General features: G+C 40.8%; 1 protein-coding gene across 2 annotated transcripts in view; it reads left to right on the forward strand.

The window, feature by feature from the left end:
* The window catches only part of LOC117952270 (voltage-dependent T-type calcium channel subunit alpha-1I-like), a 237,219-nt gene that overhangs the window by 47,918 nt on the left and 171,375 nt on the right, over positions 1 to 17,926 (forward strand). For both annotated transcript variants that reach the window (XM_034884421.1, XM_034884426.1), the window contains one exon: positions 13,872 to 14,295. In XM_034884421.1, coding sequence (XP_034740312.1) covers positions 13,872 to 14,295 — 424 coding nt within the window. The remainder of the gene's footprint in view (positions 1 to 13,871; positions 14,296 to 17,926) is intronic.

Consider the following 17,926-nt stretch of genomic DNA (forward strand, 5'->3'; position numbering starts at 1 on the left):
CAAAATGGTAATTGAACATTACTGCGTTTTTTTTTCATTTTGATTTCGAGCAGTATGCAGCCCCACCAACCTGAAAAAAAGTTTTAATCAGTAAAGTTAACACAGTACACAAAAATAGCCTAGATTGCCTTAACTTCAATCTATTATTTCTATTTGTCACTCCACATACATTTTGCCTCCGTCATTTTTTTCTCAATTGAATATTTCCCTCTTGCCCTCTCCCATTTAATTCCCCCTCTCTTAGTCCCATTATCTTTAATGGACTCAGTTAGTCGAGATGACCATTTGTTTTGACCTGCCAGTGCTCTGTCATTACCAGGCGATGATAATGACAGAGGGATGGCGGGGGAGGGGCGGAGGGTGACACTGGGGTTGGACAGAAAACAACAGAACTGTTTTTACGAGGTTAGAAACTCAAGAAAAAAAAAGTCTCAACAAACATATTCAGGTACCTGTCCCAGCCAAAATAGAACACAGACAGGGTAAAACTGTAAAAAAAAATTGAACAAGAAGCAGAAAAAATCACCAGCCTCTTAACCCTGTTCACCGTTGGCAGCAGTTCTGTTACTGTGGAAGCCCCACACTTTTCCCCCGTTAGACTCGTTCTCATGTCAGCTTCCTGTTCCCTTTCCATTGCACTACATCCCCATTTGACAAGAACCAACCCCCCCTCCCCTTGTCTCTCAGCTTTCTTCTCTTTACTGTACCTCTTTTTTTTATTCATTACACTCCATTCATTTTCCTCATTCCAACTTTTAAACGCTTCACTTCTTCTCTTTTTCTCCCACTGTGCTGTGTAATGTCTGGCTTACTAAATGAAGGGTACCAGCTGTAGCTGAATGAGTCTTTTGATTATAGGCAACATAAAGAAACCATAGAGTGAGTTGAGTCAATTTGTAAGTTAATATCTAAATCGTTGACCTAAATGTCCGTTTGCTGCCCTTTGTCAGCTATTCATTGCTACAAATAATTTCTGTATGGTTTAACGTTTGCTGAATGACACATCCAGAAGCTGTTTGGGGCAAAGGGAGTGATGTGTTCCCTGCAGCAGGAATAGCAGTTTGTTTGGAATAAACACAAGAAATAACTAAATTCTTTGAGCTGCTATCAGCAGTGCAAGCATGATTGAATAGACAAAGAGTACAGCACCTAAAACTAGGAAATGTAGTACACTAACACAGCAATACTTTAACTGCCTAGCAACATTGTTTGAAATGGAGTAGTTGCATGCCTTACAAAGTTTTTTTGAGGGGTGCCTTCCTCGAGCAGCCTGCAAAGCAATTTAATATCATTTAATTAAAGAAAATAGTTCAACACACTGACTTGTTATAATAGACACTGTATTTACGTATGAAGCTTGACAGTGCAGGCTAATGATCAAGTCTATCAATGATCGAGTTGCAATACAGGGTTGGGGATTGGTAGTGTGTGCGTGTAATGCAGCCCAGTGTAGACTAGCAGTTTTATAGAGGCTCAGAGTCCCACTCAGTTCAGTCAGATTTGTGTCGGTAAAGGTTAGGACCCAAATGGGAAGAAGAGGAGGTTAATTGCAGAGAAGGGATGGTGTTGGTCAGTGTGGAGATCATTAGAATGTGGATGGAGAAGGCCTGCTGGTTTGTAGATAAGAGGTTGCAATACACATTTTAAATAAAAGTAAGTTTAACAGTATGGATAAGAGTTCTGGAAAATCCCTCTCTGTGTCAGTAATTAGCCAACATGTTAATGTCCCTTCTCAGTTTTTAACGATTTTTCATTACTACATTTTCAACAATCCCTCTTTATAAGCTCCACTATGTCTCCTCCTTTTATAAATTGGTCAAATGGCTTCGATATTTTCTCACACACCCCCAATTTATTTTATAATAGATATGTTAATCTCTGCATGGACATACTGTACATTGGCAGGAAGGAGGTGAATTTAATTGAGGTTTTGCAAAATAATAACTCACTAAATGTATTGTGCTTGAATTCTACAATGGGCCTAATGTGGTCAGTAATGGATTTTGAGAGCTGGACTTTTAAACCACTACAGTACTAAGGTGTCATTTTTTTTTCCATTTGACCTTTGCTGCACTGCAGTTTGGGAGATTTTTGGTTTGCGTAATTGGTCAAAATAAAAACCCTTCATAATGTTTAGCTTATACTTTGTGTTTTAAAGAAAACTACACCTGCACGTTACCATGACAATGATGCATTCTTAGTTTTTTTGTTGGGGAGAAATGTATGCACTTACTTTAACATCTATCTTATTCACACAAAGGTTGAATGCACCTTTCAGAAGTTAGGCAAAAGTATCAGCGTACTGTGCGGGAGTGCGTGGGTCTGTGTCTCACAGGTCACTCTGTGTGCTCACATTAAAAGAACACTAAATTTAAAGAAGGAAAAATAGGGGAAAAGAAAGTGAATCATTATTTGTACTTAGCTTTTTGCAGATTGAAGTTAGATATCCATTTATTCGAGGTGTAACGTCTCTGCCAGCTGAAATAGCGGCCCATCTCGTTGTGGTCATCGGTGTGTGGCTTTTCATTTCCCCGTTGTTGAACCCCCCAGAGACCGCGGATCCTGTCCCCGCGGCCGGTGTTGTCACCGTCTGCCGCCTGTGGCGTTTCATTTCCCCATTGTCGCGTCCTCCAGAGCAGCCCAGTGTCGTGGCAGTTGTCGCAAGTGTGTGGCGTTTCATTTCCCCTTTGTTGCCTCCCGCAGAGACCGTGGATTGGGTCCCGGCGGCAGTTGTTGGGCCCCAGAGCAGGCTGCCGCCGCCCAGTTTCATGGCAGTTTGTGAAATGGTCACATTCTGAATAAACGAGAAAATCGTGTCCCTGTTGAAGAATCAATAGATCAAAATAACATGACCATTTCCAGAACTGTACTGAGACCGGGTTGAATATTTTCATGGATGTTTCTTGCCTTGGATATGTGTTTAAAAAAGATTTGAAATACTTGCGTTTAAACATAATTGAGAGCAGACATGTTTGGCTAAGATGTCTTGCTACATTTCTAGATTGCATAGATGCAATGTTTTACATTTCAAGGCGAGTGCCATATGCTTCACAACATCTTTATAATATCTTGTTTTTTTCAGTGGGCTAGAGTTTAGCTTAATGAACTGTAATGTTCTCTCTTTATCTCTCTCACTCTCTCTTCCCTTAATTCCTCATCCTCTCATCTCTCCCTGCCACCCCTCTTTCACATTGGCAATGAATGCAATCAGCCCTACAAATTAATTCCCCCTCAACCCCTGTTGGCCTTCTTTATGGTCTCTACCAGGTTTATGGGATAACTCTCCTATCAATTAAAGACTAATTCTGTTAGCTGTCATGTATGAAGCACCAGGGTATTTCCTCAGCTTATGAAAATGCCAGTCTGATTTTAAGGAAGTGTCATCACTAATACGATCTTCACATTGTGGCACATTAAAGGAGAAGGTAGCATGTAAGAAATGGCAAATATTAAAAAGATTAAGCTGGTGCAGTTCTAAAAGCTAAATAAATTGAACCAATAAACCTTTGTTCTATGTCAATGCTAATATGCTGCTGCAAATTTGCTGCCCACTTGCCTTGACTTTGGTTACCAAAATTGGAAGTAATTTATTAGAAGTGTTTTATCACTTTCCAGTCAAAATACATTTGCATTCCAACTTATCAAATTAGCAGTTTAAATATATTCTTTACATGAATGGTGGTACAGTCAAGTATTGTGTTACTTGTAAACTTGTATTTTTTGTCAAAAAAAAGTTTTTTTGGAGACAAAAGTGCTCTAAAAAACCTGCAAAAACACTGTTATAACTTTGCCGAAATACAATTAAACTGGAAGGATGCAAAACCCCAACAGTCATAGCGGACAACTGCCTCAGATCTATAGGACTACTAAAAGTCCACTACAGCCAAAATGGAAAAACTGGCCCCGACCCCCAGTGGTCCCAAAGGTTCCAGGATTACAGCGGGCAACTGCTCCAGACTTCCAAGGTGCCCAAACCTTCCAAGTCACTGCATATGAACGGTTTTTAGCAACTGATTTATTGACTTTTGTGGCATTTTCTTAAAATGGTCCTTTTTCAAAATCTAGCCGTGAGACCATTATTGTACTTACATGATGCATATACTTAAAATAAATTATGTTTAAAAAATAAAAATCACAAATAACTGATACACAGACAAATGTGGTCCAGGATATAATATTCCGGTATAAGAGTACTGGTTGGTTTCTGCTGCTATGGGCTAACAGCAATGTAAGATGATGCTGCCTGCTGGGACCATGCCCTGTAGTTAATCTGGGAATAGATGGAAACGAATACAGTCTTGTTGATGTAAAAGAGGACATATCATGGTAAAACTCAATTTCTTCAGTGCTTTTGCACAAGCAATTGTGAATCGGGATTGCCTACCAACTCACAAACTGTGAAATAAGACAACCCAGGTGTGCCATATTTGTCTCGCAAACCAATCAGAGCAGCTTTTCGGGAGGGTGGTGTATGAATACCATTCTATTCAGACAGACAGTACGAGAAAAACGTTTTTTCAAATTAAATCATGTTAACATGTTCTAGTATGAACCTGAAAATGAGCATGATATGTCTCCTGTAAAATTTGGCCACACACATAAACCCCATATAGCTTCGTAAAGTCCTGCCAACTACAGACTCAACACCTACAGAGTTGGCATACTTGCACACATGCTTGCACGAAGCAGCTAAAGCACCCCTGTTCTCAGCAAGGCAGTCAAATTGCTTTGAGCGAATCACTGAAGCCTTAACTGGTAATACTTACTCCCTGAAAAGCACAAACCCAGAGGCCATCCCACATCCTTGTAATGTGAGGAGGAACTGTTGCTGAGGCCGAGACTGCACAGAAGTGTTTATATAGCAATTATTTGTTCCCAGCACAGCCACTGTAGCCTACTTTGTCTTCAGTAGCATTGCTTCTGTTTGAATCAGTGGAAAGATAGAGAGATGATCTGATAGCAGTTTGTGGATGAGAGCCAGCTGGCTCGTTAGAAACCCAGGATAGAGACGTACTGTAGTTGGCTGTGAAGAGAAATGAACCGTGAAAGATGTATTCACCCACAGCCACTAATTCAGACACAAAAGACAGTTCCATGGATCAATAGATTTAGTCATAGTTTAGAAATTTTTCAGTTTTTTCCTTGTTTTGTTTTTTTGCCCAATTTAAGATTGAAATAATTAAATATTTCAAATATGTGTGCCTGGCTTGACCATGGCCCCTTACTGTCTGAAAACAATACATAAAGGTGCAATGGCATGAAATTGTACTTTGAGGTTTTTTAACATTAAATGCTATTCCCCAACCTGTCTATGGTCCCCCAGTGGCTACAAATGGTGAAGGGTGTAAACCGAGCCCTGGGTCGCCTGCTCCGCCTTTGAGAAAATGAAAGCTCAGATGGGCCGATCTGAAATCTTGCCCCATATGAGGTCATAATGAGCAAGGTTACTTTCCCTTTCTCTGCTTTGCTTGCCCAGAGAATTTGGCCCACCCATGAGAGAGAGACATCATTGCTTTCAAACAAGAAAAGTGACAGTTGGTCACGACCACGCCCCCAGCCTTCACCTTGACCCTCTCTCTCCTCCTCAAAAGCTACAAACTCAGAAATGGCACATACTAAGGAAATCTCATTGTGGGACTGGCTCTAGTGGCTGTAATTCTGTAAATTCTAAATAGATTTTAATGCGCTTTATAATTGCCCGAAATAAAGTCAGCATTTATGCACATTGGCACTAAGCTTTTTAGGATTCAAATGGGTCTTGAGTGTACATTTTGTAAACAACTAATGATTTCCTTTGGGCATCACACATATGCACATGTGTGTTTGTTTTAATGGTTTCACCTTCAAGTCTCAACAAGAAAGATAAATTAGCTGTCAGGAACCTAAAACATCACAATATTCACACAGGTGGCATAGCAAATCAAGTCTGACAAAAAAACAAATGAAGTTCAAATAATATTGTGGCAATTTGCAGCATTAGTCTCGCTTCTGTTAACTACACAGGACATGAAAACACTATACAGAGTCCCAACAGTAAACTGAAAACATCTCTGTCTCTGCCGCTGCCACAAGAAAGCTTTAAAACAGAGATCTCAGGAGTAGCTAACCATAGTCCCCATAAATCCACCAGATTTACCAGAATTTCAACACAAAGAAAGCGTAGGGTAAGGAACATCGGCCAAAAAAACTGTGACAGACGGCAGAAATTACTTGTGGCAATACAGCAATCCCGGAAGTGGAACGTAGTCGATATAGACTACTGCAGGGATCGGCAGCCTTTTTATATGAAGTGTCATTTTAGATCGTCTTGTTATTCATTTTGCCATATCAACATTGAGCGCCTGTTATCTAAGCAATCTAAGGATTAGCTCATCTTTGCCGATATTGAAAAAGTCTATCGCACTACCGTGAATAGCAGGCTATGATCTTGCATGAAGCTGACTGTGAAAGAGGTCATTTTGCATGCAGATAGGAACATTTCCAAAAATATCATGCACACTTATTGCTAATGTGCAAATGGTGGCGTACAGGCTTGAGGTTGCTGACCCCTGGGCTACGATAAAGGTAAAAACAAAGCAAAGCACATTTGGATTTTTCTCATTTCTTTCTCTCTCTCTCTCAGTGAAATACAACTGTGTGCAAGTGCGGTTGGGAACGCCTGACGCCCTAAACAATCTGACAGTAATTGTGAAATATAAAGTCTACTTGTGCATTATTGCACAGGACATCACACAACAGGACATCACACAAATGAGCCATAAGTGATACTCCCACACCGCCTCAACACCCTGCGGCAAAATCGCCGGACGCTGTTTCCCTGTCTAAATGCACATTAACTGTCAGTGCTGCTCCCTTGCTCTGCTCCTTCTTCAGTGGCAAAAAAAAACAAAAAGTACTGTGAAGTTTTGGTGTGAATGGGGGATAAGCGATTGATTGTTAGTGTTTGTTTCTCTACGGGAACGTCGATGAGCTGATGTGTTAGCTGGAAGGAAATGTCAATGGGGGATAGTGGGAACAACACTGGGCTCTACTGGGCCTGGTAAAGCCTTTCATCTGAGATAGCCACCATCATTAAGAGCCATCCATGTTTGCTTTTCGGTGCCTGTAGTTGGATCGTGCTTGTCTAAGCAGTGGGGGTATGAGGTACAGTCTTAATGAGCGTTTGTGGGCCTTTCTCAACGTGTTAATGCTCATCTGTCTACCCATGTATGTGTAACAGGGTCCCTGAGTTTGTTCTTGATGAGTCTCTGTATGTGTCTAAGTGAGCCGCGGCCCATTAAGCCGTCAGCACGGTCTGGAGCTTGCTAATGAGTATCTGTGTCACATCAAAACACATCATGACTAGACCAAGTTAACTAGCGCTTAGCTTCTGACACTGTAGGTCTAACTGCTGGCTACAGTGTCTGTGTAGATGTGTTAGTGTGTGGTTATCTCTTGCCATTTCTTTTAGAGCTGTAACAATTCCAAATTTTTGTTTTACAACGAGTTGCCTCAGAAATACTTGAGATTACCAATATAATTTCCTCTCTCTGTGACAATTAAGACAAGTATGTTATAAGTGTTATAGACCTAATTTCAATACATTGTCTTGTTAAATTCTGGCAAAAGTATTGTGATGATATTGTATCGGGAGGCGTCTGGCGATTCCCACCCTTAATAGATGCTAATAACTATACAACGGACTCTACACATACATACATGCATGTGCTATGTGTGTCTGTGCCAAGTCCTCACTTGCACATTCTGTGATTTTTCCATCATCTCTTTGCTGTGTGTATGTCTCTCATCTTCTCGAGCCCATTGAGTCAGGGTGCTGTAAGGTGTTCAGCAGTGGACATCAGCTTTTCACACCAAATGGAAATGCTACAGTACGAGGTGAATGTTTGTTCCTGCTGGGTTAATAGAAGTTGCATCCGACCAGGAGGAGTTGAATTTCAGCAGCACCGGGTGTAGCACATGCTTTTCTTTTGAGTTGAAGATCCACAGAAACAGGGCAAGAAATAAATTCAAAAGTAATAACCCAAACCACCTCAAAATATTTGTAGTGTTCTACTGTTCAAATCAACTTTCTCAGTAATAGAACCACACCGACTGCAGTGGATGGATTTGGTGGTTAGAATACATCAGTGCATTTGAGTTAAAACGTTAGAAATTAAATATGTAAAAAAACTCAAACAATGATATGCTTCAGCCAGGCCAGAACACACACACACACACAAATATGTTGTATAGAAAATTGCCTGAAATGAAGTCAGCATGTATGCACATTGGCACTAAGCTTTTTAGGATTCACATGGGTCTTGAGTGTACATTTTGTAAACAACTAATGATTTCCTTTGGGCAGAAGTATTGCCTTGCTTTAGCCTTCATATATATTTATACTATGAAATATTGAATATGTCAATGGAATGCAAACACACTAAGCAAATTACTAAAAAACTAAATCATCCTGAGCATTGCTAGTAAACTCTGTGTTTGTGTGTGTGTGTGCGTGTGCCTCTTATGCATTAGCCTGATTGGTGATCAAAATACAATAAATCAAAACCAGGTGAAGGAAAACTTAATCTACACTTTTATTTTAAAATAAATAATTTACAAACTTCTCTTTCTGTGTGTGTGTTTGTGTGTGTGTGTGTGTGTTTGTGTGTGTGTGTGATATATATGAGCTGGCTCCTGTGACTTGAAAAACAATGATTTTGTCCCACCTTTGCAATAAGGTGTAATTTACTTGTTTAACAGCTGCTGCCTGTTTTCCTTGGGAAATTATGGCTCTTATTCAACAGTGTGATTCAGTAACATGGATCATTAGTTCAGATTAAACAAAGTGGCGGATCTGCACGTAGACCCTAATATTCTTCTAGTATATTTATTCATTTTTTAGGTCAATGGCAGTGACAGTAATGTTGACATGTGTTTTCTCTTCCTCTGTATCCTTTAATAATTACATAATTTTGCCATAGCCCTTTGACTTCTTGGAATCTGTTGACATTTGCTTTGAATAAACCAGGTAATACATAAAGAATATGTGATTCTATGATAATGAAAAGGGATATTGTTCCTCCTGTTCCTCTAACTACTGAAACCCTGTTCTACCAGAGTAGCATTTAACTTCTTCTTAGACCATGTTTTTTTACGTTTCCAAGGCTGATATCATAATTATCACATTATACCCTGCGTTATTATATCTCTGACGGATTAATAGGAGACACGGCCATCATTCATTACGTCTCTAGTTAACCTCACCTCAGGGTTAATGATAGGGGAAATTGATAATTCACTTTTGACTGACCGCTAGGTTTCTTGTGCTGTGGGTTCACTGCTCCTCCAAAGTACAGTGTATATTTTTCTGTTACCGGATTTTGCAATTAGAGTTTGGGGGCATCCACATTTTTATACCGTCAAGCCTCCTCCCTTGTTTAACACGATATGCAGTATTACCGTGAATAATTAACAATTATGACGGAAAGCTCAGATGGCACCAGACTGTTGGCTTGTGCCTACAACATTCAGAAACTGAATACTAAACACTAATACTGAGCCGAAATGCTGCCAAACCCTAATTACAATTTAATTAATTCAAGCACCTCTGATACTACGGCACATACACGTGTGACAATATTGGATGTAAAAGTGAATCCCTCTTAATTTTTTTTTTTTTTTCCTTCTTACTCTGCGTAACTTACTACAGGATTATCGCCTGGGTGAAACATCCTATTGAATTTTTCTTTCTGTTTTTCCCAGATATAAATAATTTTAATCTGATGGTGCTTGAGAAATACTGGAGATGCTTGAAATGATTTTGAAATCGCATTTCATTGCTTTCCTTTTTTTCATTGCTTAGCTTGCCTGTAAAATCCATCATAAGTCCATTTAAAACAACCGTGAAGGTGAACAGCTAAAATGACTCATCCTCGTCTGATTGTGTCTCATTGGCTGTTTATGTTCTGTGACATGTTTAGTATCACCTTCAGGTACATGGAGGCCATTGTGTCACACTGTGTGCACCCGCCAATGTGCACGGAATAAGCAGAGATAGGCAGAGAACCAGTGTAAAACAGGGCAGCAAACGACTTCATTATTTAGTTTGATGGTGCAGAGACTCAAAATGCACAGAGCAATCACTTGTTAAAGTCCCTCTGTGTATAATAGGTGGTTCAACTTATTAACTCCCAAACAAAGGCACAGAAGTTTTGAGGCTTTTGGACAAATTCACGATTCAAAGTACTTTACTCGCTCATGCTGTAGGACCACTCACAGCTGCAAACACAGCAGTGAAGCCAAAGTAATGTCTTGCTGCAGACAGCAAACAGCAGCTAGCCTGTCCCACCGGCCCTAATGAGTAACAGTGTGTCACTGACTCCTCTACTTTGCATTTTTAATCGGGAAAAAAAGGATGTTTTAATAACAAAAGGCTGCCCAGATTCACTTTCTTTGTATTTGTTTTCCACCACTTCCCTGTTTTGATCACTTCAACATCTTACTTTGTACATTATCCTGCAAAGACACTTGATTTGCAGCCCGTGGGCATACTACCTCTGTTTGGCTACATCTCGCATCATTTGGGTTGTTTGGGAACATTTTTGGGCAGTATGCCTAAGGCCCTATTCTGAAAATAAAGAAAACACAAATACCATACCACCTTCTGTCCACAGCCTTGCATTGGCAGATAAACCCATACCTGCAGTTGCTTAGTCTTGAAGCAGGGCTGTGAAACTAAGCATCATGTTGTTGAATGATTCTTGAGAAAACATTCATGTCTGACATTTAATGCTCTTTAAAGGGTAACTACCAGTTTTTTCCTTTGTTTTTGTCACTAAGTGACTGATGGGAACAACAATCTTTGACATTGGTCCAGTATTTACCAAGGACGCTGCAGTCGGCAGCAGTGAAACTAGCTGCAAGTTGAGGCGATTGTCAAGCTTTTATTTACCTTGTCTGAAGTGCTTGTTTTGCCAATGACAGGTTAATATTCTAAGTATCTGACAACATTATGAAAAGGATTTCTTCAGAATTCAGCCTTGGTGCAGAATTACAGCCACCAGAGCCAATCCCACAATGAGCTTTCCTTAGTATGTGCCATTTCTGAGTCTATAGCTTTTGAGGAGGGGGGGGGCAAGGTGGAGGCTGGGGGTGTGTCCTCGACCAATTGTCACTTTGCTCATTTGGGAGGTTCCCCTGCTCATTATGACCTGATTTCAGATCGGCCCATCTGAGCTTTCACACCCAGGGCTCGGTTCACACCTATCACCATTTCTAGCCAATGGGGGACCGTAGACAGGCCGGGGGAACTCACACTAATGTTAAAAAACCACAAACAGTGACATTTTCATGCCATGGGACTTTTCATGCATTTTCACATTATAGCTATACTATATTATATAATAATATAACTTGTGACTTGTTATCACTGCAGTGGAGAAGAATCCAGACCTCACCCTCGGGGAGCATAGGATTGCGTCTCAATGGTGAAATTGTATGATCGCCAGACAAACTTATGTTGTGTTAAAGATCTGGACCCCGAAGTAAAACTTCATAGTCTGATTACATTTGTCTGATTGACTATATGACAGACATTACAAGACTAAACTTAACAAAATAAGATGTCTAATGAAATCCTTACAATGTGAATATAGTTTGTGTTTTCCCTACAGAGGTTCCTCACTTCCTTTAGTGACATTTTACTGACAAATAACTTTAATGATTAGTTTGACATATATATAAAAATAATATGCACAATTTTTGAATGCAACAGGCGCCAATCACTAGTTCTTGTTTACCGCTATGTGCAGGATATAAATCTCGGCCCATTATTTGCAGCGGCGTTGTTGATTTACAGTTTTACTTTCAATTGTCTGCAACATACTGTATGGTTACATAAAACTGTTAACATTTGGTTTTTGTATATATTTATTTGTTGTCTTTTATGCTCCACCCATTGCTTGTTTTTGTTTCCTAGTTGTGTTAATTGTTTTTTTCGCTTGTAGGAATCATATTACTTTGCTGCTGCAACAACCAGGTTATGTTACGTCACATAACATTTGACTTGTTGATTACTCTGCCAGATGCTGAGATTTCTTGCATTAAGAACTCCTTTCAGTGTTAGCTTTAGGATTTTCTTTTAACAGTCTGGGCAGCTCTGTCCAAACAACAACCTACTTTTTATACTTTTTATACCTTTTTATTTATATTTTACATCCGCACCCTCGTTCTACTTTGCACTGCAACGCAGAGGAAAATTGTCTTACATCAGCACAACAATTTCCCTGTGGATGAAAACAGTCCTTATCTTTTCATTGTAAGGATTCTGTATTCCTCCTGACAACATATTTCCCTTGTGTCTCTGCTCTAATTAGCTGGCTTTCTTCCTTCTGATGCAAAGATGTAACTCCAAGCTTTGTCACAGATGCTGCACATCCTTGGCCACTCACACAAATGATTCCATATTGCCCGTGTAATAAACACAAGTTCACCTTCCATTCCTTTGTAGTCATACAAGTAACCTAAACGCCAACACATATTCCAATTCAAATGAACGAGGCTTACTTTGAGGACCTCTGAAGGCTTGTATAAGGCTTGTCTATGCCTGAAGTGGACTTAAGCTTTCAATAGCTTTTATTGGGAATTGTGCGCTCAGGCTCATTCATTGGAAATCCATGGGCAGGTGCCACTCAGTCATATCGTGAGGGCTGCTCCTTTCTATTCTCTCTAACTCCACAGTATTGATTCCTCTCAACACTAAGCCTCTGACTAAACCACTGAATTCTCTTCCCGCAATACTCTTTCCTTATTACTTCATTTTTTCTCCCCCCAACCTCTCAGCAGTTTTTCTGCCTTTTCTCTTTCACGTCCTCTGTTGTGCTTCGACCTCTCAACCTCTGTATGTTGTTTTTTTCAGAGATCGGACTCTAAAAATTATATTTCCAACATCACTTTATCTGGGTGCCTTGTTAAATCGTCTTTAAGTGTAGTGCAATCAAGTCAAACAATCGAGATTGGATGGTTTATTACCCAAAAAAAATTAAGCCAGCGTTTCTGGTGATTATTTGTTTAAATGCACTAGATCAAGTTTATACCAAAGAAACTTTAGAGCAAGTCCACACTAAGCTGGTTAAACTTGGAAATGCGTCTTATTCTCTACATTTCAGCCTTCCTTTCAGACAAAAAACGCCTTTTTCGCACCCAAAAACTGAGTGTTTCTAAACCAGTTTTATTAGATACATCTTGAATGAGAATAATAAGAGAAAAACCGAGCTTTTGAAAAACGATGACGTGAGCCAGCCCGGTGAGGAAGTAAAGTTAGGAACTTTTTTTCTGTCGCCTCAAACCTTCGCTGTGATCATTCAAAATGCACGGCGGAGCTGTTGTCAATGACCTGTATTAAAAGCTGATTTTGTCAGACGGTTATAAAATAAAGATTTCATCACGGCATCGCAGCAGCCTCGGAATGACAGGTATTATCAGACATGATTAAATAACTTATGACGTGCTTGTTCTGTTGTCTGACAACAAAATCTGTAAATGAGAACAACTATATTGTGAATTTGGCTGCATTCCAACACAGTATAGTGATGACAGAACGATGAGGTGTAATGGGCTGTCACTCGGTACCGTAAGCAGCAGTTTTGCTGATCACCAAGTTTAGACAACCTTCTCTGTGATCACTCATTTTAGTGCCAATGAATCCGCACAGGTCCTGTCATTAACCTGTGTGTGTATAGTATGTTGATCTTTAAAGGTCAGCTGTCACAATAAATAATGATTTAGTCAGCAGAGCTGTGACTTTTGGCACTCACTAACAAGTGGTTTGTAAATTGAATTGTCCTTACATTGTCCTCTCTCTCTCTCTCTTTCTTCTGTGTCTCTCATCGCAGACCGTTGCGTTGACATGACGAGCGAGGAGGAGGAGGGCCCCAGCGTTGCAACAACACCGTCAGCGGCAACAATCTCCAAGGTAGCAGCAGCAGCCATAGCCAGGGGCAATAGCAATGATGTCGTCACTTCCTCCTCCCCCCGCAGGCCCTCCCCGCACCGCCTCCCATGTCCCAAGAAAAAGGAGGAGAAAGAGGAGGAAATAGAGGAAGGGATTATTCACGAAGAGAGGATTGAGAAGGAGGAGGAGGAGGAGGAGGAGGGGATGGTGGTGTGTGAGGGGGATGATGAAGAAGATAATGAGGACGGCAGCAGTGATACCAGTGTGTTGGTTGTGCCCTACCCTGAGCTGGCTCCTGTGGTCTTCTTCTGCCTCAAGCAGACAACGTGTCCTCGTAGCTGGTGCATCCGCATGGTCTCCAGCCCATATCCTTTTAATACGGTGGGAATGATGCGTCCAAGTTTGTGGATCATCCCCACAAAGTGCTTTTTAGTGTCTTAATCTGTCGTCATTTAATCATTCAACATTCTGGTATTTTTAGGCTATGAAGAAAACATTTAGGAAGCTCTATCATTTCTCTCACAAGTTTCCACTGGTCAATGAACAACAGTCAACAAAATACTCTAGCTTTTGGAGTTTTCCCCTAACGCGACAAGTTCAAAACAGTCTCAGGTGGTGCATGGCAGCCTGGATCAGACATCAAGGGCCTGAGTACTTTTACTTTTGCGCCTGTTGTTTATTCTGATGCAGGTCTGACACATTCTGCCCCAGACACATTTGTGTAAGGTGTGCTTCTCTTCTTATTGCATAAACATTTAGGGAGGATCAAAATTGTTGGACACATGTTAACAGTGGTGGAAAAAAACAGGAGTAAACGTAGTGCAGATGAATGAGATGAGATGTAGTCCACAAAGCCCTGAGGGAGGTTTTTTAAGACGGTTCGCTCTACTCAAAATTATGTCTGACTATGTTTGTGCATTATATCACACAGTGTGTACACAAACAAACACACACACAAATTGTAGCCATGTGAAATGACAGGAATATAGATTACAGTGCAAGCTGTACACTCCATTTGCTGCCCCACGTCTCAGCAGAAACTGAGTGTCAAGCTTCTTAAAGGGGCGCTATGCAGTTTTGGCCATTTCTTGGTTGTTTTCTCGCTTGTTGCTCACAGGTTTCTCTTTAGCGCTCTGGCAGCTCCTATGTTTACTTGTGTCTGAATCTTCGCTCGGTCAGTCTGCCGTATCCAACAATGCTTTTCTAAGTTTCTCTTTCTTTTTGCCAGCTCAGCCATGACAATAGTGTGAAAAACTCGGTAAAAACTCCATCACTACCTTGTTATCCGGTTCCTGAATAGGCGTATGTGTGCAGTGCCGTGAAGCAATTTGTCATGTCGCGAGACGAGATACCATGCAATGTGAAAGTTGCAAGGGTGTTTTTTTGAGGTGAAGGGTGAGCGAGACGGCCACCATTCAAATCGAAAAGAGTCATACGACCAATCCAATTACTCAGAAGTTGTTCAGTTAAAGTAAATTAAACCAGCAAAAACTGCATAGTTCCGCTTTATAGAGCAACAATTTCAGTCAGGTCAATGTGTGACTTACACCTTACGCTCAAACTCCTCAAACACAGTAGTGGCACCGCAGAGTGATAAGAGTAAGGATGTGTGCGTGGAACAGCCAGAGATAGACTGACTGGTTGAAATTGATTTGAAGCAGAGATAGAGGAAGAAGAAAAAGAATCGGGGAACTAGCAGATACCGATAAGAGGACAGTGAGAGACAGTGAGAAGGTGACCAATGGAAGGATGGCGAGATACAGTAAAGAGTAAGAAAGGTGTATTGATGGAAAGACATTAAGGTGGGTAGTTGAAACATGGAAAGCGTAGATAGTGATAGTCATAGATAGTGTTTAAGAGGGCTATAAAGGCGGGAGAAGGAGTACAGCAAATATAGTATGATGTGCATCACTGTTTGTTTGCCTTTGGGCATATATGGAGCGTGTCTATGTAACAGCTTTGATTTGTGTTTATTTCCCATAAATAAGGAACAGCATTTTCTCTCCAGGGATGAAGCCAACTGGCATTCAGTACATGATTCCTGTGACAGGAAGAAAAAACGTGATTGAAACAAATGTTATCTTTTCTGCACTTCCTATTTTTCCATTAAGCAGACATCACATCAGCTCCCGGTGGACCTGGTAATAATTTATACCAACTATAGACAAAGAGGCAGAACAAATCGAGAGAGAGGGAACATAGGCAAGCCATCCATTCAGGTCTAAGGGAAATGTCTTCCTCTGGACAATCTCAGAAAGTCAGAATAAGAAACTAAATTTGATTTAGTGTCTCTAATTCCATCTCTCTTTGTCATTCTTGCTTCTGCAGTCACTTTCTGCGTCTCTGCTACAAGCTCACAGGTGAATTAAGTATAGGGTGGTGATGGCACTGTGGATGTCTCATGCCTTTGGTGTGGGAGACCTGGGTTCATACACCAAGCAATGTGTCCCTGAGCAAGACACTTAACCCATAGTTGCTCCGGAGGCTTGCAACCTCTTATATATAGCAATTATAAGTCGCTTTGGATAAAAGCGTCAGCTAAATGACATGTACTACCGGAACTTCTGTGGATGAGCTTTATTTCTACTCCGGTACGGATATTGGCAAATTTGGGAGAAGACAGAGTAGAGTTGTGTAACTGAATTGGGGGAAACTAATGGAAAATGCTCCCTGCAGGATGTTTTGTGTTCAGACATGCTTCTTTTTGTTTTAGAGCTCCACATCCCTCAGCCTCTAACAGTAGTCATTCAGATATATGTGCAGCTATAGTGATTCAGGTGGAAATTGACAATTTAACCTTTGCAGTAGAGTGAACCGTAGTGACCTGATGGAACAGTCTGAGGGCAGTCTAAGAACAGCTACATCCTGGATGCATCTCGCGAGCGTTTCAGCTGCGTGGCATGTCTGTTTCATTTCGCCTCCCACGTTTACGGGTTAGCGCTGCCTGCTTAACATGCACGTCTCACGCACAAAAACGCAAGCATGCTAGAAATAAACCCAACGCCTATTTTTCACGACACGTGAGCGTGTTGGAAGCAATTCCAGGGAAAATTGAATAGGAAAAGATGTTTATGTCATTTAGACACAAATACATATTAATAAATAACATGTTGATGTTTGAAAGTCTCTAGGGTTTGACATCAACGCCGCTATAAATGTAATAAAACAATACAAAAATCAGTAGGCTTACACAAAGTTGTTAATGTTATTGAATTAAACAGACAGGACACTTACCCACTTTGCAGAGTTTGAATTTCTCGGTGCTATGTCCCAAAATAGCCGTCCCTGTCCGTTAGCTAGCAGCAGGAGCAGCAGTGCTGGGTGGGACACGTTTCTGGTGTGTAGGACAAAAATCCAAGCAGCTGACACCCAACAATAACGCCATGCTCGCACAATGCAGCCAGTCTGTAGCTGGCCTAACAAAACCAGGGAGTTTAACTTGAAAGAGAGCTCTTTTCTAAAGATAAATGGGCACACTCTGAAAAGATAGGTTGAAGAAGTAATAGAAAGAGAGAATGAGTTTGGAAAACGGTCTTATAAGAGAGTATAAAAGACGAAAGTGTCTAAAAAGTAGGGAATAGTTGTTAGCCAGTTATTAGTGCTTCAAGGAGTTCTGAGCGCTGGCTAAGCTCCCCCCTCCCTCTTCTTCTCCCTCTGTCTCTATCACTCTCCTTCACCCCTTCCCTCCTATACAGTTAATAATTTGTAGTTTTCTTTGTGTTAAATCATTTTGCCGAGGCGGAGTAGGATAGTTGGCAGTCAACATTAAAAAAACAGCCTCTGGGTATCCGCAGTGATGGACGCATCAGACGTTTTGTCGCTCTGCACTTATTCTAAATCGCTGTAATTTTTTCATATACCTCCTGGCTTTTATTTTTTTCATTGCTTTTTTTGTGGCTTTCTTAAACTGGTCGGCTTATGTGTTACTCATCTGCTCATTTTAATGACCGCCCGGGTCTTTTTCTCCGTCTGTCATCCACGCTAACCACACCCAAA

This window comes from Etheostoma cragini, chromosome 2, assembly GCF_013103735.1.
Source record: "Etheostoma cragini isolate CJK2018 chromosome 2, CSU_Ecrag_1.0, whole genome shotgun sequence".
NCBI lineage: Eukaryota > Metazoa > Chordata > Actinopteri > Perciformes > Percidae > Etheostoma > Etheostoma cragini.